Below are 25784 nucleotides of genomic sequence, written 5' to 3' on the forward strand. Positions count from 1 at the left end.
GGGTCTGCAGGAGGAGGAGTAGGGGGTCGTCTGGAGAAGCTGGGGCGCAGCAACCCGGTGAAGTGGAGAACGGGGATTGTTCGAGGCGCAGCAGAGGAGGGTACGCTCAGAAGGCGGTGGCGAGCTGAGTAGGGGAGGGGAAGCCCAAAAAGCGGAAGGGCCAGGGCGGGGCCGAGGCGGGGTGCGCGGGCGGGTGGGCGGGGCCGTTGCGTCACGCGGCGTGGGCGGGGCCGCAGGGGGTTGTCCGCCCGCGGCACGCACAGCAGCCGCAGCCGCCTCGCGCCCGGTCCTGCGGTCGCAGCTCGAGTTGCAGCCTTCTCGCCTCCGTTGTCGCCTCAGCTGCTCGCTTCGTGGGTCGGTTCTTCCGGCACACGGGCTCCAGCCGCGCCACAGCCGCCCTTCGAGCCCTTTAGGCCGTCCCGGTCTCCTATCCCGGACCGACCCAGCCCGTGAAGATGGTGGACCGCGAGCAACTGGTGCAGAAAGCCCGGCTGGCGGAGCAGGCGGAGCGCTACGACGACATGGCCGCGGCCATGAAGAACGTGAGTTTCTCCTCCCCTCCCCCCGCCTCTCCCCAGCTCCTTCGCAGACGCGGGTCTTCGTGGGGTTGGCCGGAGGGCTAGTCGCCTGTCGCGACTGCAGATTGGCCGCCCTGAGGGGTTGGGGAAGGTCCCGATAGCTCTGAGGACCCGGGTGTGACGCGGCCTCTACCCGAGCGTCCCCCACGGCCGGCGGCGCTGCCTCCTCGGCCTTCCCCGCGCTCGGGCTGGGGCGGGGTCTTGCAGGGCTGGTCTCGGGAGCGGGGTCTCTGGTTGCCGCGCCTCCAGGTCTGCTGGGGACCTGTGCGGGGGCCGTGCGCATCCTTTGTGCCCCACTTCCCCTCCTCCCAGCCTGGGCGTGTGGGGGCGGGGGACCGCATGGATGCGGTTCCTCTTTTCTCCCTGGTGTCTGGGCGGCGCCTTTCCCATTCACTCAGCAGGTCTCCCGGTTTTCTAATATTCCCCCCACCCAAGTCGCCCCACTGCCTCTCCAGACAGATCCTTTAGAACCTCCCCGGAAAAAATGTAGGCTCTCCTGAAAATCTGGGCTCAGTGGTGCAAAATCGAAACCTCCTTGCTCACGTTTTTCTTAACAAAAGGCTCCTCCTTTCTCCATTCCCCAAAGTAAGCCCTCTTGCTTTTAGGAAGGGGAATGTTTGTCTCGCTAACGTTTTCATTGATTGTTCTCAATATGTCATCTTTTTCGTAATGTTTTTGTGTTGAAAGGGTACGTATTGTCTTTAAAATAAAGGTTGTGAATTTAGTGACCGATTCAGTTTGTGACATATGCTGTTTCTTTTTTAAATACAGGCACACATCTGTTGAAATTCCTATAAGTTGAAAAAATAATCTCTCTGATCTGATATTGCAAACAAAGCGATGGTGGGAGGCAGTATCAAGTCATTCCAGAAGATTCTGCATTTGTCATATTGCAGAGAGCCTAGACTGGGTGGAGGCTGGGAGGAGTTATTTTAAAGGGGAAAAAGTCTTTCTTTTTTTTTTTAATTTGTTTTGTTAAATGCATTTGAGGCTTAAAAAAAAAAAAAACTAGCGCATCCTCAGTGCTGATGAAAAGAGAATACTGATCTCCAGTTGTCGCATTTTGTCTTAGATAGATGCAGATTCCTGCCTATATTGCACCATTTCGTCAGTAACACTACATTTATCTAATGAGTGGTCAACCAGTTTAATATTAGAGGAGGGGGGAAATATTGAGCATTAATAAATGCAACATGGAAAATTATCTAATGATTTAGGTTTCCCACTATCTTAATATTTAACTTCCTGCCTTATGTAACAAAGGTTTTAAAATGCATCTCCAGTGTGCAGCGGATGCAGGAGTGTACCTTGCACATTTAAACCTTTTTAATGAAGCAGTATAGTGTTATAGATTGAATAACTTTACTGGTTTACAAAAGATGACAATGTCATGCTTTTATATTAAGCCAGCTACATTAACAAAGAAGATTTTTAGCTTGTTAAGGAAGAGAACTGGTTCTGAAATTGGGAGTACTGCTGTAATAAAATACTAAATATTGCCACAGCTCAATTTGAGCTCTTTAAAGCTCAGAGTATATACATTGCACTTTTAATGGATATCAGTATTGCAAATACCTTTAGTTCGTGTTATTTAGACTCTTCTAATTTTTCCACACTTCTAGTTTCACAGGAAAGCGAGTGACCTCGCACCTATATCCATAGCAACCCAGTGATGTCACACACAATGACACAGAGGCTGCAATGCACCTAAGGGCTGATAGGGAGTATGCAAATGGCATTTGTCCAAGGTAATGCAGAAATTAGCAGATAAGGCAGGTGGAATTAAGCACTTTATCTTCCACCAGATGAGAGTTGGTCCCCATTTATCCCTAGATATGCACATCAGTGACCTCTAGATATGCCTGTCCACCTTCCTATTTCTAGTTTTCTCAGAAGTTTATAAAATATATTCATGATTTTAAACATTGATCTCACTGTTAAAATTGGGCATTGAATGAATAAATATAGAAATTTTAAACAAGGATGTGTTTTGTGGTCATAGTGCAGGGGCAAGCTGTATACATGGGTTTATTGCAAATTAACTTGGCAGGTTTTAATAAAAACCTTTAAAAAATTAAGACTTCCTACTGGGTCATTTTCAGTAAATGTTGGGGAATGAGAATCCGTTACAGAACACTTTAGCTTAGTATTTGAAAAGGTTCTCTTTTGCTGTGTTTATGTGTCTGCTCCTTGATGGAGTGTGGAGGAAAGAAGAGTTTATAAAATAAAGCAGACCTTTTTCAAACCTGTTTACTGTGACTTTGAGGAATTAGGCAGACTTCTGACCTTCATTTTCCTCATCTATAAAATGGGTCAACACCTACTTGGAAAAGTTGTGAGGATTAAACAGGAAATGTAGATGCTTTAAAAAGGTAACTTTTTGAAACTTTGTTCTCCCTCTGTTTATAAAAGTCATCTCATCATAGAATGTGGGAAATACAGGAGGAAGATACAAAGAAAAGTTTGAGCACTTAAGTGAGTTCTTCTAAGGCTGAGATCATCCAGATGGTAGAGTGGTTGCATTTGCATTTAATGACATTAGCCTAGTAGTAGTTAGGACCTGTGATAGTTGTATATGGGTGACCAGGATAGAAATGTATGCGATATTTTGAAAAGGAGGTAAGAGGGAAGTTTAGTCTTTCAAGACAAATGTGTAGGCTTACATTTACACCTAGACGTTTTCTACTTAATAGACAACACAAACCTGTCCTTTGGATTTCAGTAGCCTCTTGAGAAGTTAATATTATAAGTAGGCTACTGGTATTTGTTGGGGGCGGGATGGGGGAAGGTTCTGGGCTACTAAATTTGTTGAAGTTACTGGGTTAAGCAATTTAACTCAAGGGTGAGGGGGTTAGTGGGTGGCAAAAGGCTACCTTAATTATATTTTTTAAGAAGTCTTCCTAGTGGAATCGATACACTTTTAAAATTTTTACTGACTTTAATATTCTGTTTTTCCTACTAGCTCTTCCAAGAGGCTAGATCAATAGCCATTATCACTAATGGAGTAATGACACCTCTGCAGACTCTTCAGAGGTAGAGTCCTGCCAGCCAGTATTCTAAGTCATGTGATTTCAGTTCACTGAAATTGGGGTGGAAAGAATACAAATAACAGTTTGCTTTTTATGTTATCCTTTGCAATAACTGAAATGACTATTAAATGCTTTTTCTGATTATTTAAAAGATCTCATGTGTCTTTTGAATTAGATTGAGATAAAAAATATTGCTCAAAGTGCATCCTCATTACAGTTCTTTGGATTAACTCCAGACCCTGGAGAGGATTTCATCCCCTAGTATTTGGAGGAACCCTTATTTATTTATTAAACTTAACTGAATTATTAAAGAATGGAGAAAATGATTCTGGTTTTATTGAGGTAAAAGTCATATGACAAACTAGCGATTTTCAGGTGTACAATTCAGTAGCATTTAGTATATTTACAATGTTGTGTAGCCATCACCTCTAGAGAAAATGAGAAAATGGTATTTTTTAAAAGTGATGATGGTCTGGCTATAGCTGGCTGAATTTCAAATCATGATTACTGATTCAGGAATGTGTCAGTAATGAAGTGCTCACAGCCAAAGGTAATCAGTAACCCTTTGTCTTTGTTTTCTAACATCTGAACCTTTTCAGCATAAATGGAAAAAAGGGACTTATTTTAGCTAGATTTGTGTTTCCATTTAAAAAGTTAAGGGTTTAAAAACTATATGATGCTCACCCAAATTAATAAGAACAAGTTACCTGGAATCAGAGCAAACTCTTAACTATTTGGAGATTATAGGAATTTGGCTGGTGTTCTTATTACTCATTTTCCACCCCAAGGCTGACTTTGTTAGACATGATTGCCCTGCTGGGTGGCAGGGGTCCCCTAGTGGACACTGTGCAGTGTTTAAAGTGGTGCGCTGTTAAAGCATGGGATTCTAAACCACAGTGGACTTCCTGTAAATGAGATGTAAAGTACATCGTTTTGGTGCTTCTGAGGCTGCCAGGAACAAATCACCCCCAATATCAACAGTCCTAACCCTTTTATCTGGCAGGGGATCTGATTATTTCTGTATTTCTACCAGGTTGCATGAGATTCAGAAGAAAAAGCGAAGACCACTTTATGGGTCTAGTAGTCAAAAGAGGGGAGGGAATCACACATAAGTCACTGTCTTATTTTCTAAGCTCTGTTTGCTAGAGCTTTGCCAGATACTCAAAACTATAATTATGGGGGCCTCTATTTTTGGTCTTTCTAGGTTATGTAGACTACCTTCTGGCATTTCCTCTCATAATCATTTTTCTGTTGTCTTCCCTAAATTCCATTTAGGTATCACCTGTCATTTTGGTTGCTACCAAACCAAATCGTCTTACTTTAGGTTGGCACTTGCAGAAATCCTTGAATGTTGATTTTACTAATTTATAAATATGAGTAGTTAAAAAAAAAAGTTACATGAAAAGTGATCAACAGAAATTCCCAAAAGAAAGCTTTAAGATAGGTGGTTAAATTGGTTTGGTTCCATGATTTTGCAGGCACAATAAATATTTGTAAATCTTAAGGACTTTGCATGAGTCTTTATTTTTCTCCTTTTAAAAGAACTGGTGATGTCTAAGCCAAATTTTTGTCAGAATCACTTATAAGGATGTGTCCCACAGAGGTAGATTTTTCTTGACCCACGTTGAATAGTGTTAATATAATAATGGTGCATCGCATTAGTTGGGTTGTGAATAGGTGAACAGAAATGAGAGGATTCTTACATACATAGATTTTTAATAGGACATTAAAAAATAGTTTCCAAATAAACTCATTGCCCTTATTCTCAATCTTTGGAGCACTGTCTTATTTTTGGAGAGGTGTAAAGCCAAACTTAGTAGGACCCAGGTGTAGTGTCAGCTTTTCCCTCTTAATGACTCTGCTACTAGAACAGGGGTGCCAGGCCGGGGAATGTGGCAGTGACAGCAGTGGGCAGCTGAACATGTGGTGACGGTAGCGCAGGAGGAATCCCTCCTCCCCCCTCCCCCCTCCCCCCAGCGCTGAGTGTGAAGAGCAGCTGTGCTGCTGTGAGAAGTGAGAGAAGGCTAAGAGGTAACAAGAGGAAGGCTTTGAAAAATGCAGGTTTGCTTTAAACTTCTTTAGCTTTCTGAAAGGAATTATTAATAGGACATTTAAGCTACCATCTTCAAATAACCAAAATCTAGGAAACAAAGTTGCCTAGGGTACCAATACTTAAAGGAGGTAGAAATAAGCTTCAAGTCTTTTTGACTGAATTGTTGGAGTACCATTCAGTTCAGCACAGAGCTCCTCTCGTAGCGGGCTAACATGAAATCGTCCATGAGTATGTCTTCGCAGAGAAGGCCCAGCATGGACAGTCCCATGCAAACAAGCCCATACTCCAGCTGCGACATTTTTACGTGAGGCTCTTTCTGGCATGGATAGACTCATGGAGAGGTGTTATTTTCAAATCATACTCCACTCTTCACATATGACTTACATCTGGTTTTTCTAACAATATCTGTGTAATAAAAATAGAATCTTTAAAGTTTAGAGACTAGATTTTTCCCAGTAGGTTGAAAATGACCCAACTGTAAGGACAAGGGGAATTAAGATAGGTTAAGAACAGCAGAAAAGCACTCAGACAAGGAAAGCTGGGTGGGAGTGAGGGGACAAGTGAGTAAGGAAGGAAAATTCTAGAATATCTTGAACTTGGGGATGCTGTGATCTAAGGGAGACTGGTTTTTGGAACACTGTCATCAGTGGGACTGACTACTGATGACAAAAATGCCTGGCTTTTAGGACCCTAGAAAATTGAGGGTAAATGACAAGGATCACCATAATAATTTCTACAGGGTTTAGGTTTGCTTTTGTACCTTGCCTTTTTCCCTTGATATTCCGAGGGTATTTTCTTCTGTTATTAGTATTTTCAGTGGCTGAACAGTACTGTAAGTGTGTTATAATTTAATTATTTTTAATTTAGCACTTACGCTGTTTCCAGATTTGTAAATAATATTGCCATGAATATCTTTGTGGTGAAAGCTTTCAAACAGATTGTATATTAGGACGGACACCCTAAAGTGGAATTGTTGAAAGAATAAGAATAATTTTTAAGGAACTTGAAACCATCACTAGTGCCGGTATTTATCTCTTAAAAGTTTTGAAACGTAATTGTTTAGATATTACATACACGTGGTTCAAAGTTAAAGGATACCCTATTGCCCTTTCTGCTTCAAAAAGAAAAAATGAGATTGAAAACTTGACTGCTAGTTTACTTGCAGCGAGTCTCTGCTTTCTTGTGGTTGGAATGAGTGCCTTTTAAAACAAGTTAAAAGGAAACAACTAAGACTGGGACTTTCAAATATATGCAAAATAAAGATAATAGCATAATATAACCCCGTTTACCCAGTCTCACCATTTGTCAGCATATTGGCCAATTTTGTATCTATATACTTTCCTACTCTTCTAGTCCCCATGGGATTTACCATCTTGCAAGATGGCTTTTATTGACCTAAAATTATTCCTTATTTGCCACAAATGCCCCAGTTGCCAGCGAGATCTCTTTACATTCAAGTTTGGCAGCCTCAAAGTGTAGCTTCTAGCCTAAAGCATTTAATCCAGACGGCAGACAATTTAATTTTTTCCTTGATTTAAAAATGAGTGTTTCCCTTCAGTTGACATCCAAGTGTTTCCTCCTATCAGCCTTTGCTCATGAGGAGACTGGATGGGTTGTGAATGGGGAGAGGAAAGAAGATGCTGTTCTGTAGGTTTAGAAAAGGGTTCTGTCGTTACAGGACTGTTCTTCATTTTTTACTGCCTCCCCCCCCCCCCCTTTTTAAGAAAGGGCAGTTAAGGGAGATATCTTCTGTCAATTCTGGCTTTTATCCCCAATCTGATAGAAATGCTAAAACCCAACTGATTTGTTGAGGATGGTGTGGGTAAACAGGTTTTGCTTTTGTTTGGTTCTGTTTTTTGCCAAGCATTTTAAATCATTTTTGCCTTAAAGTCAGTATACTATTGGTTGTGTGTATGAATAGGTAGGTAGGTAGTGAATATACTGCCGTTTTATTTTTTATCATTTGAAGGTCCTGCAGAAAAAGACTAGATTTTTGGAACTAGATCCATTTATTGAGGAAGGGAAAACAATGTGATAAACTCCAAAACAGCTATAGTAATAGACTGAATTTTAAAACTTGCATTAAATATGTTTCTACTGACATTACTTACTTAGAACTTATGTCTAGCATGTAGATTCTCAAAAACGCTGAATTATAACTATTTCTTATTTGGAACTTAATGATACTCTTGCCTTTTGATCAGATTTTTCTGTTTATGATCTGGCTATATATACATGTATATTTTAATAAAGGATGACTAAAATTAGCTTTTTTAGCAAGCGTTTGTATCTGTTGTGAAAATCAAGTCAGTACCATTATTTACTGAGTTGTTATGGCATAGCATTACTCTGAAATGTTGATGAGTTAACTAAGCATTTGGACCATAATGGAAAACCTAGGGTACTTTTTTGATATGACTTACCTTTTTACATCTGTTGTGTAGATTTCTGCATTGACTATAATCTTTTGGGGAAGAAAAGAGATTTTAAGTTACACATTCTTGGATAAAATACTGCAACATAGTTGGATATTTACTATCACTTGAGAAGCATCTTTGTATACTTTCCCTGTTTAATTTCACATTTAGAAAGTAATGGCTCCATTTTACAGGTGGAAATGTTTTAAATAATTTGCCTAAGGCTTGAATTAAAAGTATTTTTTCCCCCTAAATCTCTGGCTCTTTTAAAAGGCTTTTAGTTTTCAAAAAGTGTCATAGGTAAAGTGTATATGTGGATACTGGTGATCTTTTAGCTGTTGTCTCATTGATCTGTTTCCATTAATTTTAGTCAATGTTCCATTGTTCATGGAAGCTTCGAAAATCCTCCAAACTGCTGCATGTTTAGTATTATTCCATTTAGTTGTCCTTGAAAGGGTGGTTATGTAGTCTAGGTTTTAAATACACAGAACAAACTTCTTTTAGGACAGTCCTAAGAAAAATTACTCAATATGAGTATAGTCTGGTTTTAGAAAACATTTGGTGCCATGATTATGGTATGTTTTAAGTACAGAGGAGAACTTGCAGTTTTTAGCATAAGGAGGTAAGTGTTGTGGTTTTTGTCGTTCGAGTCTTAATAGGTGTTGCTAAGAGGTCAAAGGATGCCACTCAAACTGAATGGAAGAGTATGTCACTTGAAAGAAATGGGAAGCTGTGATGTTTTTATACATCAAAATTAATATAGTCTTGTGTGGAATCCACAAACTGGAGATGTGTTTTGAGGGGATTTGGGTGAAGATTAAAGGAAGAAAAGAATGCTAATTGAATATTTTGTTAATGTTCTAGATGGTGGAAGAAATGAAAGGTACTCATCCAGAAATCACATAGGGCAGATAGAATTGTGAGGGGGGATTATTGAACATCTATGGGAGTATTCCACACAAAAAAAGTGAACGTCAGCCCAGTGCTGTGGAATCGGAAGAGGACATTGTAGTCACCCTGGGCATCAGGGGAGATTTAGAGAAGTGAAGGCAGAGTGGTGTCATCCAGGGGGGCTTGAGGGAAGGGACAAGGTTGAAGACAGGAATGTCCCGGCAGAGGGAATAGCATTGTTCAGTTTCAGAACGTACAAGGAGCAGGTCTGTTGCATTATTGCAGTCCCTGTTGGTTGCACTGGGAGAATGTTAGGAAATGAATCCAGAGAGATTAATGGGGGCCAGTTCACAAAAGTTCAAGTGGAGTTTGGGTGTTTTCTTACGCTATGGAGAGTCATTAAAGGATTTTAGGCAGGGGAGGATCATAATCCGATTTTTGGTTTGGAGAGAGCATTGGCAGCAGTGTGGAAATTGAATAGGACAGTGGGGCAGAGGGACAGAGACTGATTAGTATTTCAGGTCTAGTCTGAAGGGATGAGTACCTGGTCAGGGACAGGGAGGGCAGATTTGAGAGAGAGAATATGACTAGAGATGAAAGGAGGAAGAAGGAGAAATGATGGAGGTAAAGTCAGTTGCTGTCATGCTGTGTTGGAGGAAGCATTTAAGTGGATTTAAATAGAGACATCAGGCTACAACTTAATACATGAAAAGCCCTTAGAACAGTGCGGGGCAGGGGGTAAGCGATGTGTTAATAATGTATTATTCATTAAGTAAACATTTATTTAGGAACCACTAACGACCAGGCTCTAGCCTAAGGCTAGGAGAAGGTAATATCCCCTGCCCTCCTAGAGCTGACGGTCTATGAATTCATGACAGTCAAAACTAGGTGTAATTAGGTTATCTAGGGAAAAATCAAGAGTCAAAGGCAAAATGTGAAACCCGGGGAATCGCACATCAGTAGTGACTGGAATGAGGAGGAAAAATGTAGTTGGTGATAGAAAACCAAACAAGAAAGCTAACAAAGGGATGAGAGCATCAAGAAAGGGTGATCAGTCTGCAGTGTTGGATTCCTTGGGAATTAAGATTTAAGATGGTAGCCAGGGGAGGGTACAGCTCATTGGTAGAATCCCTGCTCAGCATGCACAAGGTCCTGGGTTCAATCCCCAGTACCTCCATTTAAAAATAAATAAATAAACCTAATTCCCACCCACCCCAAATAAAATAGATTTATTGAAGACATAAGAGAACTTGGGGATATGTGAGGTAGGAAGACAGTTGATGACAGTGGTAGTGGGGTGAGGCGTGGGTGAAAGGTGAGGAAATGGTAAGGAAGTGAGGCAGTTAAAAGGCATCATTTATTTTAAACCTGAACTTAGTCTACATATTAATGGTAAAGTACAGAAAAGAGAATGACTGATAGGAATATCTTGAGAGGGAAGAAGCATCTTGTTTGTATACAGGGAGGAGGCAGTGGTAGATGGAGTTGTTTGTTGAGTAAAGGCCGTGAAATTTCCTTGTCTGTGGTCGCCTTTTTCTGAAGAGGCCAGAGTGAGCAAGGATTGCCAGGCAGTGAGTGCTAAGGGCCCAGCTGAGGTTAAAAGAAACTTAGTTTGTAGTGACTACAGTCTATAATTTTTTTTATTGATCTCTCCCTCCCTCCCCTCACCTGTATTTTGGGTATAAGAGTAGAAAGCAGGCTGGGTGGTTCTATTGATTGAATGGGTGTTTCAGAGATGGCGTAGTAGGATAGGGTGTAGGAATGTTGATATAAATGCGAAAATAATTGAATTAGATGGATCTTGTTGAACCTCAGAAGGAAAGAATAAAGTGTAGAGGGACAGGGCTGAGAGGAAAAGGAAGTGGGGTTCAAGAGCAAGTCTAGTAGGTGGGAGTGAGGACTGGTAGGTAATACTGAAGGATAATAAAAGTTTGCTTTTTAAAGTGAATGGTTGTGAATGAGGCCAGAGGTGTGGTTTGGGGATACATATGTTGTCAGAATTGATGAAATGACTGAACTGGTGTTTATAATTAATTTGAGGGAATAGCCTTGGATAGGGAAGTGGAACCAGAGTTCTGGACACAGGTAAACAATCCTAAGGAATTGAACATGACATTGATTCCAGGAGAAACTTTAGAAACAGAAAAGACACGAAAGAGGAGATGGTGGTGAAGGAGTCAGTATGGATTTGTATAAGATCCTGTGTAACTAATTTTGATTTAACTAATTTTTAGAACAGAGTTCTCTGACTGCCAGCCAAGGGAGCGCTAGAGTATTAGTATATTTGCTCTGAAGTTGGGGTTATAGGATGAGCTGCAGAGCCTTGGCACATGTCCCAGTTATTAAAAAGTGAGATCAGACTGGAGTAACGGGTGGAATCTGGGCTAATGAAGTGGCCTTATTTTTTAATTTTTTATTTGGGGTGGATAATTAGGTTTATTTATTTTCAGTGGAGGTGCTGGGGATTGAACCCACGACCTTGTGCATGCTGGGCACACACTCTGCTGCTGAACTATACCCTCCATCTGAAGTGACCTTATTTTTGCTTCAAGTCCTGTACCTTGGCCCTAAAATTCAACTGTTCCGTTACATTTGGTGCAGATGATACTTAACAATGGCCGTATTAAGATTAGTGTTGTTGTTTTTTTAATCAAACTACCTAAAACAAATATTTCTGATTTTAGTTCTGTGGACTGGCTGGGTAGTTCTGGCCTAGGCTTGATCCAGTGGGGCTGGATGAACTACAGTGGTCTTAACCCCATGTGGGGCCAAGGCCACTTCATGGTCTCATCTCCAGGTTAACCCAGGTTTTCTCAGCTTTGGAGGGTTCCCAGCAGTGAGCCCCGATTCACAAGCACTTCTCAGGCCTTTGCTTGCCTCGCGCTTGCTAACTCTTAAGTAGCCAAAGCAAGTCACATGATCAGGTTCAGATTATAGAGGTGGAGAAATATATTCCAATTCTCAATGCAGGGAGCTGCAAAATCATATTAAAAAGGAAGGGGATACATACAGGGTCGGAAAGTTGTCTGGACTGGATACATCCTGTGTAGATTCATGTCACTTAACAAACATTCAGAAGTGACTGTTCAGGTACTGTGATTTACAGATGAGTGAAGTGTACTCCCTGCCCATAAGGATTTCAGTCTTTTGGGGGAAAAGAAAAGTATAGAGTCACACCACAAGGCATTAGAAATAAGCAGTGTAAAAAGTGCAAGGTGAAAGTTACTGGTACACAGAGGAAGCAGTAAATTAAGTTCTGCCTGAGAATTCTGCAGGCTTTAGGAAGTATCTGAATTAGGACTTGAAGAACAACATATAGGGAATTTTTCTTTATGGATTCTGGAAGTGCATTTTAGGTGGTGGGGAAAGCATGAGAGCAGGGAAGGACGTAATATGAGGAAGAGTGTGAGACCTGGTGTGGGTAGTAATGACTTGGAGCGGGGTTTTTCTACCTTTGCAACATTGACAGTTGGACCAAATTATTCTTTGCACTTGCACGGGGCTGACCTGTGCATTGTAGGGTGTTCAGCAGCATGCCTGGCCTCTGCCCAATAGATAATTGTCTAAATAGAGCTCTTTTTAGAATGCACTGTACCATGGTTTACACAGCACTTTCACGTATACCAGCTTGTTTAGTTTCTTCTCCCCCCGCCAAAAAAAAAATCTATGGTAAAAACTAGTGGTTGTAAATACTAGTTCATTTGTGCTGAATTCAGAACATAGCCTGGTTGGTTAAAGTTTGAAGTATTAATATCAGGCAGAAGAGTACTGAGCATATTTTGGGGAAAGAGGATGGTGGGGGAGTTGTATCCAGATCATAGAAACCGTAAGTAGAGAAGACCTAGGGGTATAAAGACTATCTTTACCTACTTGAAGAATTGATTCTGTCCCCAGGAAGTAAAATTCCTAAGGCCAGTGAATGGCCATTGTAAGGCGATAAACTTGGCTTTAGTGTGAAGTCACATTACTTCTGAAGTTAATATCTAGCGGTGGATTTAAGTGGAATTCTCACAGGTGTACAAGTAGAAGGTGAAAGACCTTCACCCAGCAGGGTCTGCCAGAGGGAGAGGAGCCCAGGTTTGGTATGTGTGTGTGGCTTGTCTGCACTTTGACAAGTTGTTATTTTAGTATGTTTCTCTCCTTGACTTTTTCCCCCATAATAGTGAAATTGAATGCTTCATAATGAAAAATAACCCTGGTAGGGAATGTAAAATTCTTACCCTTTTGAAGTTTGCTTAACTATACCTGAGCAATAAACAACGATCTTGTTCTCATTTTTGGAAAGCATGTTGAGAAATATTAATCTGTGTCAGACTATATAGTTTATTTGAAGTCACAAGAGGAGGATTAAATATAAGAGGTAGAGGTCTGTGCTCTATTATAATGAATTTTCTTTGTAAAAGCCCACATATTATGAAGCAGGAATATTTGGAGTTCTGAACCTGTCAAACAAATGAGCTAGTATTTAATTACTGGTGTGTGAAAGTGCTGTATAGACTGTGATTACTGTCACAGTTTTATTTTTTTATAGGTTTATTGAGATACAATTCACATACCATACAGTTCACCCACTTAAAGTGTACAGTTCACTGGTTTTTATTATGTTCACAGTTGTGTGACCATCACTATTATCTCAATTCCAGAACATTGTCATTCCTGCAAGAGAAACCCTGTATCCTTAGCAATCACTGCCAACAAATCCGCTCCCACCTTAAAAAAAAAAAAAAAAAAAAGCCCTAAGCAACCACTAATTTACTTTCTGTTTTTATAGATTTGCCTGCTTGGGACATTTCATATAACTGGAATTACACAATGTGTGGTCATTGGTGACAGGTTGCTTCTTTTTTTTTGTTTGTTTTTAATATTTTTTTTTATTGAGTTACAGTCATTTTACAATGTTGTGTCAAGACAGGCTTCTTTCATGAGCCTAATATTTTCATTGTCATCTGTGTTGTCCTGTGTATCAGTACTTTCTTCCTTTTTGTGCCTGTTCCTTTTTTGTCTATAATCGAGTGTATGGATAATGCTACATTTATTATTTCATCTGTTGACATTTGGATTGTTTCCACTTCTTGGCTGTTTTGACTAATGCTGCTGTGAACGTTTATGTGCTAGTGTTTGTGTGGACCTTATATTCATTTCTCTTATTTATACCTAAGAGTGGAAATACTGAGGCATGTAGTAACTCAGCATTTTGAGGAACACTGAGCTGCAGTTCTTAATCTGGAGAAATAAGATACGTGTGGATCCCTGAATCTTTGAGGGGCAGAGGTAGAAAGTATTTTACAGAAAGCTTCTCCTGCTTGGTTAAGAACCAGTCATATTATAGGGGAAAACACATGGGGTTTTTGAACCATGAAATTTGTATTCCATTCATTTGGCTCTGAGCCTTAATTTTCTGAACTTTAAAATGGAAATAACAATATTAAATCATAAAATGTTATCTGGAGGGCCAAAAGAGGAATTATAATTTTGGTGAAGAACTCATTTCTGAGACCACAAAAGTTATTTTAAAAAATATGAAACAGATGAATACTTAACATGATAGTGAAATATCTTTTAAACCAAGAGGCAGTGTTTAAGAATGCAACACTGATCAATTATACTTCAATTTAAAAAAAAGAATGAAATACTGGAAGCATTCCATTAAACTCAAAACAAAGATGCTCATTATAAGCATTATTAATATTGTCCTTGTCTGTGCAGTAAGATGTGATACGAGTATAAGAAGTATAACCATGGGAAAGGACAAACGACATTTGGAAACCGTAAGATTAGATGGGGAATAAACTGGAAGAATATTAGAAATAGTAAGTAGTTCAATAAAACAGGGCTGAAATCTGTAGTACATATTTTATGTTATCAGCCCTAATCTGTAAAAGATGAAAGGTTTTTATATACCTAATAAAAGTTTTTTGTTTTTTTTTTAAGATGTTCTTGGTGGAGGTGGGGTGGTGAGCACAGAGCAGCAGATGTGGGTGTGAGTTGTTTACATCAATAAGCTTGTTTAGGGGGAGGATATAGCTCAGTGTGCATGCTTAGGTCCTGAGTTCAAAGTAAACAAATAAATCTAATCCCCCCCCCCCCAAATAAGCTTGTTTATATAAAACTACTGGCTTTGGGCTTTTCTGGAAAATTAAAACTTGGTTTTCAAAATTAACTTTAAACTTTAATGGTGGATGTGATTGCCTGGATCAACTATGGAGAGGGTTTATTTGAATAGGTAACAGGTCAAAATTCAACCTCCTCAGCCTTGAATGCCTCCCAGCCACATTTTCAGACCATTCTAGAAATACACTGAGAATATACAAATACTTTTTTAATGGATACCTAGAAATCCATTGTTTGGATAATCTAACCAGTCTCCCATCGAAAGACTGTTTAGGTTCCAGACTTCCGCTGTTACAAATGATGCAGTGAATCAAATGCAGTTTCTAGAAATGGAGTGTCAGAGTCAGAAGGTCTTTTAGTATTTGTAATTTTGATAGTTGTTTCCAAATTGTCCTCCATAAAGTTTGTACTAATTTATGGTTTCTAACAATGGATGAGAACGCCTGTTTATCCACACTGTCAGCCTTTACAATGAGTCATCAAAGTTTAAGTTTTGCCAGTCTGATTAAAGAAAAATTAACATTTATACAGTGAATGAGATTGGGTACTCCTGTTTTTTTGTTTTTTTTTTTAAATCGTCTATTCCTTATGCTCACTTTTCTATTACTGATTGGTCTTAAATTCTTTGTAGGAGTTCTTTATGTATAGGCAGACCTTGGAGATATTGTGGGTTCAGCTCCAGCCCACCACAATAAAGCAAGTATCACAATAAAGTGAGTCGCACACATTTTTTGGTTTCTGAGTGCATACAGAAGTTATGTTTACATGTCTTTAGAAAGTACATATCTTAATTTAAAAGTCCTTTATAGCTTAAAATTGCCAGCCATCAATCTGACAACACAAGTTTGCCACAACCCTTCAGTTTGTAAAAACTGCAGTATCTGAAGTGCAGTAAAAGAAGGTCTGCCTGTATGAAAGAAATTAGCCCTTTCTCTGATAATGTTGCAATGATTACATCATCAGAGACTCAGTGGGAGTAAAGGGCACAGGATTTCAAACCAGAGGTCCTGAGTTTGTGTCCCTGCCCTGCTGTGTGTGAGTGGTGTAATTTTGGGGGAAAAGTCAATTCGTTTCTCTGCATCACACCTGTATAAGTGTCTACCTTGTGAGGTAGTTGTGAAAAGAACATAGGATTTGGTGACTATCAGAAAAGCCCAGGTTCTCAGCCAGCTCTCCTCTCATCCCTGAGACCTTGAGCCTGGCCCTGTCTTCACAGTGTGGTGTGGTGGGACACATGGTCAGTGTATGTGCTTGATGAATAATCTGATAAGCAGTGGTTTTTCTTGTCATCAGACCTATGTGACATGTCATATCAAGTTTCCTAGAATGAAATATGTATTGGTCCCCAAGACTACCCCTAGGTTCAGTGATTTCCTAAGGCTCAGCATGTAGCTGTACTCACGGCTATGATTTCTTACAGTGAAAAGTACAAAGCTAAATCAGGAAATACAAAGGGAAAAGGTGCTTGGGGCAAAGATCAGAGTAGATCAGAGGAAACCAGGCACAAGTTTTTAAGTCTTCTCCCAGGGGACTCACACAGGCTGCGTGTGTGAAACATTCTGTACTAGGAAGCTCATCAGAGACTCAGTGCCCAAGGGGTTTATTGGGGACTTGGTTAGATAGGCACTTTCTGCCTAGCACATACCAAATTCAAGACCCTCAGAAGGAAGATAGGTGTTTAGCATAAACCACATTATTACACAAACAATTTTAAGGACGGTGAGCCATTTTTATCTGGGTTTGGTGGGAACCCTCCCAATATCCCAAGTTCTCAGATGCTAGCCAAGGGTCAACTTTCCAAGCAGACCTTTCTAAAGATAGCTGTCTTAAGCCTGTTGTGTTAACTCTTTTCTGCTTAGACGGTAATTCAAGTTCAATGCATTTTGCTCAAATATGCAAGATAGAACTAAAGATTATTTTCAAAAATTTTGGTTTATTATTTAGTAGATCACCTCTAGAATACATGATAATTATATTCAAGCAGAAATGTCGCTTTTACTTATAGTGGTTTATTCTGCTGCCTGCACAGTATATAGATAAACTATCTATTATGTGGACATTGATGCCCGTCTTGTCATCTTTTCATTTTCGGTGTAGGGTGTTCATATAGTAATCACTGCATTTACCCTTTTCATAGCCTCTTGGCCCTTGCAGGTGACAGGTGATAGTTCTTTAAACCTAGAAGGACCAAAAAAAAATGCATGACAGGGCCAAACGTTATACCTAGTGTCTACTAACTTTAAAAAAAAAAATAGACTATTTTTAGAGCAATTTTAGGTTTACAGAGGGAAGCAGAGAGGTCTCATATACCCCCTGCTCCCGCACACGCACAGTCTCCTCCACTGTCAACGTCTCAGTATCCCGGAGTAGTACACTGGTTACACTTGACTCATTATTACCCAGATCTTTAGTTTTCACTGGGGTTCGGTCTTGGTGTTGTACATTCTGTGCATTTTTATAAGTGTATAGTGACATGTATCCACTATTGGAGTATCATACAGAATAGTTTCATTGCCCTAAATATCCTTTTTTCTGCCTGTTCATCCCTCCTATCTTATTTTTTGGATATGAGCTTAAATTCTTTCCTTGTGGAGATTTTCAATTTCCCTTAAATCAGCTGTCTTATGTTCACCACTGTAACTTAGTTTATAACTTCTGTATGGGATTCTTCACGATAGAAGCACATTTTAAAGTAAACTTAATTCAGGTTTTATTTAAGAAGGTTAAACGTTTGAAGTTGAATTCATTACAATTTAAAGTTCTTCATAAGTTAAAGAAATTGTGAATGACTTGGTGTGCTCCAAGACATAGGGTGAGAAAGGCATCTAAATAGCTTTCCAGGAATCTCAAGGGTTGCTAATCTTAGGTAGAAAAGATTTCTCTCCTCATCAACTCTTAGGGGAGAACAGTTGATAGTAATTAATACCTGATTCCTTAGCAGCTGGGACTTGGGGAGTTCTGTTTCTTAAATAACAGAATAACAGGTGAAAATAACAGATTTTTCTAACCTTTTTGGCTAATAGTTCTCTATCTTTAACTCACTAAAAGAAATTTAAACTTGAGCTAGTGTCATAGGAGTTGAGAAGGGAATCCTTAATTTTGTTTTTAAGCAGAACATAAAATGCTGGAGAACTTAGAAATTATCCACATTTTCCAGTGGCCAAGACAGTAAACTTGGGGGACCATGTTTACAAGTGTTGATTCTTAGAAATAGTTCAGTGACTGTTTTGAAAAACATTACCTTTCTTCCCAAATGATAGATAATAGATATTTCACACTTTCCCACATTGAATAGTCATTCTGTCTTGGTTTTTTTTTTTACCTTTTTTGGACACTATGTGAATAATTGTTTGATCTTTTGACTTTTGAAGCTAGTATGGTTGAGATCCCTTTTATTTTAAAGTGAAAATCACATTAACTTTCATACAAGTCATTTTGATCTTAAGGATTTCTATAAAATTCTGATTTAAGGTTTTTAGAGAAATCTTACTTTCCTTCGAGCAGACTTTTTAAGAGTTAAAGGTTTTTCCCTCTAACTTAGTTTTTCAATGGCAGAGAACAGCTAGGTGTGTTCCAAATGTGGTTGAGTCACTCTGTCTAAAGGTAATACTGGCATTTCATAATCTCCATGTTCCAGTCTGTCTGAGGCAACTGGGCAAACTTTATGTAAGCACAAGTGGCTACCTTTGGGCTCTGCAGCCGAACATTTGCAGCAGGAGGAGATCTAACGGTATAGAGTGCTGGTGAGGTCATTTGAGCTTTAAATAGTTGCTGGCTCTTGAAATAAGGACAGCATGATTTAGGGGAAAGGCCAGAACCCGATCTCAATGGCCTTAGGCTCTGTGGCTTCTTCCATTGGAGGCAGTTACCACGTTATCACTAGAGGCCGCTAGTCTTCAGTGTTTGCACATTCAGTGAACAGCGGTAGGTGTCCTATGATAAAGGCCTTCAGAGACCTCAGCTTGTTTGAAAGCTAGCCTGGGGAGTTATTCTAGGCAGTCTGATACTAAAGTTTATGGAAAGGAAGTGATGTAAGGTAGGTAGCTAAGGACGTTTGAGCTTAGACTAGAGAATCGGTTGAAATGGAGATGAGATACTTGATACAGGAAGAGAACCGAGGAGATGATGGAAGAAATGTAGAGGCCTCCTGTGGTGAGAATTAAAATGAAGGGAAATTATGCGAGGTATTCTCAAAAGTAATTGCGCGCATCTCTATAGCACTTTGTCAGGGGCACTTTCATTCGTCTGATACACCCTTATAATAACATTATGAAAGAGGCAGAAATCTGTCTTACAGATACGCAAACCAAAGCCCAGAGAGATGAAGTAGCTTGTCTCAATATCGTTAGTAAATGGTGGGACTGGAAAACCCCCATCTTCTGGATTATCTGCATATACATCAGAAATCCACAGGAGTGACAGTGGTCTGAGGGCTGGGAATAGTTTCTCCAGAGTCTAGAATATATGGAGAATTGGATTGTGAGATGATACGGCTCCTATTCAGGGGAAGCTGTGTTTCCACAGAGGGTCGGGAAGGGGGTCAGAGAGTAGAAAGCACCTCTCTCCTGGTCTCCTTCTGCTCTGACATCCAGTAGAACCAAAACCCTGTTCCCCTGCTCTGCGTCTGTTTCACCTAGGCCACCTCTGGTATTAGAGTGGAGAATCAGTACTGTGTAGTAAAAGGTTAACATAAGAAAAGCCACTAATGAATTTAGGAATATTTGAGTGTATGTTTGCTGGATGTTGTGAGAGTTGGTAAGCAAAGCATGATCAGTTTACTCAAAGAAAGAATTGCTTGCAATAAACTCCTAAGTATGATCTGGTTTACATTCTGATTTAATTATACCTGAGAAATACTGTGTAAATTACAGGACCAGTTTCATTAAGCATAACCCTCTCCCACCCAGCCCCTTTATGAAAGAGGACTACATACCGGATGTAAATGATTCATACATAGATAAGTCTCTTGGTATCCCAGACCCCCCCCCATATAGTTTTGCATATCTTTTTGGATTATATCCCACGATGGTTCACAACTATAAGTAATATAATGTTATGTGGCTGCTGTGGTTGATGTACACAGGGATCAGAGTAGCCAGTTTAACTCTGGGCGGGAGGAGTAGAGATGGAGAAGATACGATAGAGGACGTGAGCATAACTTGGTCCTTGACAGCTGTGTAAGTATTTTGTAGGCAGGAACACTGGGAAATGTTCTAGGCAGAGGCAGAAGAACAAAAGGTAGAAGTGTGAAGTTTTTTTGTTTTTTTTTTACAATTAACCATGCTTACCCCTGGAGCACAGGTACATGAGACGATGAGGTGAGACAAGCATCTAATCTAGTCTGTTGTAAGACTTAGGAAGTAGCACATGATCTAGCGTTCCTGATGTTGCCACTGACCTAGTATGTACCTGTTTAGATATGATAGTTAACCAGACAAATAAAAATGTGACCTTAGAATAGGGAGAGAGAGAAAAAAAAAGCTCTATCCTTGTAAAATTTTGTTGTCAGACACTTAGAGGTGTCTGGCTCTGACATCACAGAAATCAGGTAATATAAATTAAGTAAGTGCAGTGTTAGTCACTTGATTTAATTTGTTTACTATATGCACTTGTTTGGTAGTCATAAAAATATAAAACATCAGTGTACTGTTCCTTTAGTTCCCTCAAGGCCGTTAGTCTTTGGGACGATGAAGACCCTTTAGAAATGCACAGTTGAAAGAAGCATTAATTCCTATTGGCCGCCTCAGCTCAGAAATGCCCTTGCTCACCTCTCCATCATATGGCTAATTGTATTCAAACACTAACAAACACATGTACCCCAAGTTCTCAGTGGTCAGAGTCGTCAGAGTCAATCCCATGCCCCCAATATTGACTTCCTTTCTAAGCTTTGTGATTCATATTGCTTTAACAGAAGAGCAGAAAAGTTTCTTTGTTTCTCAAAAATCAACTTGAAGCTGACTGTATTTCCACCAAGGGATGGGACTGAAGTTCGGTAAACAGGGCAAGATTAGGAGGAAGCTGTCTTTCTGTTTTCTTAAAAAAAAAACTGACGGGGTATATAAGCCACCTATAGGATTTGTATGTCTGTAATGTTACATGAGAGAACTATTGACCTTTTGCAGTTGAGATCAAAGTTTGATCTGTCATCTAAGAGCTAGACTTGGTAGTTGTTCCATGGAACAGCTATGTAATAAGCATGTGTATCCTTTTCTAGGGAGGAAGCAGGGGTTCAGGCAGCATCGATCCATTTGCAGTTTCTTTCCTTCTTCGTTCCACCCCCATCCCCCTTCCATACACCCACACAGCCTTAACTTGTTTGTTAATTACTTTAATCAACTGATAGGTCTCTTTGTGTTTTAGTGGCATTAAGATGTGATTAACCCAACTGACATTATCAGTACCGTAACAGCTCTTTATCCTTTCCCCCTAATAGGTGACAGAGCTGAATGAGCCACTGTCCAATGAAGAAAGAAACCTTCTCTCTGTGGCCTACAAGAATGTGGTTGGGGCACGTCGTTCCTCCTGGAGGGTCATTAGTAGCATTGAGCAGAAGACATCTGCAGATGGTAATGAGAAGAAGATAGAGATGGTGCGAGCTTACCGTGAAAAGATAGAGAAGGAGTTGGAGGCGGTGTGTCAGGATGTGCTGAGCCTGCTGGATAACTACCTGATCAAGAATTGCAGTGAGACCCAGTATGAGAGCAAAGTGTTTTACCTGAAGATGAAAGGGGACTACTACCGCTACCTGGCCGAAGTAGCCACTGGGGAGAAGAGGGCGACCGTCGTTGAGTCCTCTGAGAAGGCCTATAGCGAAGCCCATGAGATCAGCAAGGAGCACATGCAGCCCACTCACCCCATTAGATTAGGCCTGGCCCTTAACTACTCCGTTTTCTACTATGAGATCCAGAATGCCCCGGAGCAAGCCTGCCACTTGGCCAAGACCGCTTTCGATGACGCCATCGCCGAGCTCGACACTCTCAACGAGGACTCCTACAAGGACTCCACGCTCATCATGCAGCTTCTCCGCGACAACCTAACGCTCTGGACGAGCGATCAGCAAGACGACGACGGTGGAGAAGGCAACAATTAAGGCCCCCAGGTGGACTGGCAGCGCACGCTGATGCTACTACTGCAGTCTTTATTTTTTTCCCATGAGTTGGGGGTCGGGTGGGGGAGGGAAAGGGAGGGGTGACCTTCCTAGGGAGAAACCCACGACCTGTCCTGTCTTTGATCGCCTCTTTGACATTTTTGCCAAAATACCACTAGTGGAAAGTCAGGCTAGCTGTGCTGGTATTGGAATAGCAGCCTCACACTGGCATATGGACTGTTCTGTAGATTAATGCAAGTGGAGCTGTCTTTAATTTAACTTATTGCTAGAAAATAGGGTTTTAAGATGAAAAGAAAACTTAAAACGGAATGGCCCTCATTCAGTAAGTTCTGTGGTTCCAGTAAGGATTTTTATGTACATAGGCTCTTGTCTTTTAAGTTTTGGGTACTTTCTATCTCACCTGTTTAGCTGTGCATTTTTTTCAGGGTGTACTCTACGAGACATGGAATAGCTGAAATCCCAAGCTGATAGACTTAGAACATAAGGTATATTTTATCCTTATGGTTTAGGCCTTGCCAGTTTTCAGAAGTTTCTGATTAGTTGACAGTATTAACACTAAATTGCAGTTTACAGTATTTCTACATTACAGCCATATGTAACATCAAGCCATTGATTGTGTATTTTTCTTTGCTAGTTATTTTGGCTTTTCATCCTTATTGAGCCTTATCCAGGTTGGTTTTACTGTTAATCTGTCTCCTAGGCCAAAAGGCTTGCCTGAGGAGAATCAAAGCTACTTTAGGTTTTGGTTACTAGGTGCTTGGCAGGTGGCTGTGGGATTTTTGTCCTTCTTTCTTCTTAACTTAAATCCACCACAAAAATTATTAATCACTTTAATAGAAACGTTAACCACCGCAAAAATAGAGAAAATTCAGGTCTGTATGTCATTTGTGTTGGTATTTTCAGAGAAATCCTGATTTTTAAGCTGCCACAGCTCCTTCCTCAGGGATTACACTGCCATCTCCCTCTCACTTGAGTCTTCCCCGCTGTACCGTATGCTGAAGGCACGCACTCGGTTGGGTTGAAAAGCTGTTGGGGTATAGAAGTTGGTGATCGTTTGAGGAAGTTCGTGGTGCAGTGTGAGAAAATTCAGGTGCTAGACGCTTACTGGTAGAAAAATCCTAAAGGAAGAGCTCTAGTCATAAACATTCTGTCCAATTTTGGGAGCCTTGTGTGTCAGTTTTTCCTCCGTGAAAACACTCCTTCCCCAAATAATCGTTGTAGGAAAATAAACTATAATCATCAGATAATGAATACTTAACTCCTATTTGACCAAAACTTTTTCTATGTATTTTTTTCTTTTTAACGAAAGCATAGACATTGGAGATTGATCTCACTTGTGCAGTCTGTGCACATTTTAGAACTGAAGGAAACCATGATGCTATTTCCACAAGTTTGTCTTCAGTTAGCCTTAGGTCCTTTGTTCTCAATTTGGGTAAGTGTTTTTGAAAACACGACCCGTTGCACGTGCGTTCAGCCTTTTTTTATAAGATCAGTAACAGCATGAACTCCCGAGATAGGTAACGACACCAGATTTGTTTGTTTCTTTGTTTTATTTAGGCAAGGAGAGGAATTAGTAATTGAGGAAAACCTGACAGTGCTTTTGTTAAAACCAGAATGGAGCTTCCAGTTTTGAAATGAACACATTGACCGGGATCCAGGTGACAGTGAAGATAGAAGAGTGTGACGATGCTCTGTAACATCGTGTGGCACAGTTTACCCAGCATGACTTTCCTTAGAAGGTCCCCTCCATATGCTAGCGTGAAAGTCCTGATTAACCAAACCTACCAGAAGAACTAACAGAGAACTTTATAGTTTCTGTGCTATAACAAGGGCCTGAAGTCCATGCCATGATGGGAAAAGGTTTGGGGGGGTAGGTGGGGCTTTCCTTAATTTATCTTCATGTCCAGTGAGTAGTGTTGTGTCCTTCCTTGTAGCATTTGGAAATGATTTACTGGAATTACAAAACCTATTTTTATTTTAAATTTCAGCTTTGGCTCTGGCTGCTTTTTTAGAATAATGCAAGATAAAACCGTATCTGAGGGCTAAAAATGAAGAGGGGATGGGAGACTTGATATTTAAGCAGCTTGAATGGTTTCTTTTCTTTTCTTTATTTTTAAAGAAATGCACTTGCCTATGATACTGTCCAGTGAAATGATTACTCCTCCATTACTCTATTGATACAATATTGTGCATGCTAGTGTTGTATTTCTATACAGTAGCTTGAAATTTATTAACTTATACTGTAGGTGTTAATGTATTCCTATGACAAAAAAAACTAAGTCTTCAAATTTTTAAAAGTTTTTTTAATTTAATTTTTCCTTTTGGGGGTAAAGTTTGCTCTACCAAATAGTGATCGTAACAAATTGATCTGTTTTGGATGTTGCTATAGTGACATGCAGTTATATATTTTGTTTTTAAGGGGGGGAGCAAAAGAAACACCAGTGTTAGCTTAATCTTAATGTCTGGTGTTTGTCATGGTGAAATTACAACTATTACAGTGTAGGAGAACAATGAGTATGTTCTCTGAATGAGCCTTTGTGCTTTTTGTCATGTTATGCAGTGAACTATTTTTAAGGTCTAATCAGTGATTATTTTTCCAACTCCGTGTTTCTCTAAGGAATTATTTCACACACGGACCATTCTTAGCAGTTTTCCTCAGTGATGGAATATCATGAATGTGAGTCATTATGTAGCTGTCGTACATTGAGCAAATAAACTTACAGATCTGATGTCAGTGCCACTTAGTTTTATTTAAATGAGTGGAAATTTTCCTTTGCTTTTGAAGGTTTGATTGGATGTGGGTGTTCTCTCCCCTTCCCCCACTCAAAGAATGAAGTAGGGTTGGGGGAAAGGGGTAAAACAGTATGTATTGGAAAGCGCCTCTGTCTGGGAATCAGACTTGGGTTTACTGACCTTGAAAAATGATGGCACCTTTGGGGTCTGCATTGTGTCTGGTACAAAACAAACCTAAGTTTGAATCATGGCTCCTTTTGATCCTTGGGCAAATGACAAAACTGAGCTCTGGGGTGAGGGGTGGGGGTCTAAATAAACTGGGTCACATGCTGGTTAAGTATCTCTCAGGTGCTGGTTGGAGATCTCGTTATGCCTTAGATGAGGTGATTTATAGATTGTCTGGGGTATTTTAGTCCTTCGGAGGCGGTCAGCAGCCTTAGCTGGTGTGGACTGAGCTCTCACCATCTTGCTGATGGCAGCTGTCAGAACGGGCCACAGCTCAAATCCACATCCCTGGATGTAGGGGTGGTTCTGCCCTGACCAGCTGTGAGGCAGGGTTCGTCTACAGGGCAAAGGCTTTCCTCCATCAGCTTGGGCCTGCTCTGGCAGGGGGGGGGGGGGGGGCTGGGGAGGATGTTAGTTTATGTATTGAAAGAAGGCTCTTCAGTTTTTTGAGAAATTTTAATTCATATTTTAGGAATAACACTGTGTGATTATTAGGCTTTTGCCATATACTGAATGAATTCACTTATTTTGGCCCATTGTCACTCAGAACCACCCTGAAAATGCCACTGCAAAAACAGCTGTGGAAACAGAAGTGACCCATGTGCCGAAGGTCCCAGAACTCACTGATGACCCACATTG

The 25784-nt window shown here is 40.3% G+C and overlaps 1 protein-coding gene across 1 annotated transcript; it reads left to right on the plus strand.

Annotated features, from left to right (window-relative positions):
- Positions 1–227: 227 nt before the first annotated feature.
- Positions 228–24916, plus strand: YWHAG (tyrosine 3-monooxygenase/tryptophan 5-monooxygenase activation protein gamma). The gene is made up of 2 exons (XM_074345896.1): positions 228–542; positions 21513–24916. Exons 1-2 carry the CDS (start codon positions 456–458, stop codon positions 22167–22169), a joined length of 744 nt encoding a protein of 247 aa, XP_074201997.1. The 5' UTR covers positions 228–455; the 3' UTR covers positions 22170–24916.
- The last annotated feature ends 868 nt before the right edge of the window (positions 24917–25784 follow it).

This window comes from Camelus bactrianus, chromosome 18 (assembly GCF_048773025.1).
Source record: "Camelus bactrianus isolate YW-2024 breed Bactrian camel chromosome 18, ASM4877302v1, whole genome shotgun sequence".
NCBI lineage: Eukaryota > Metazoa > Chordata > Mammalia > Artiodactyla > Camelidae > Camelus > Camelus bactrianus.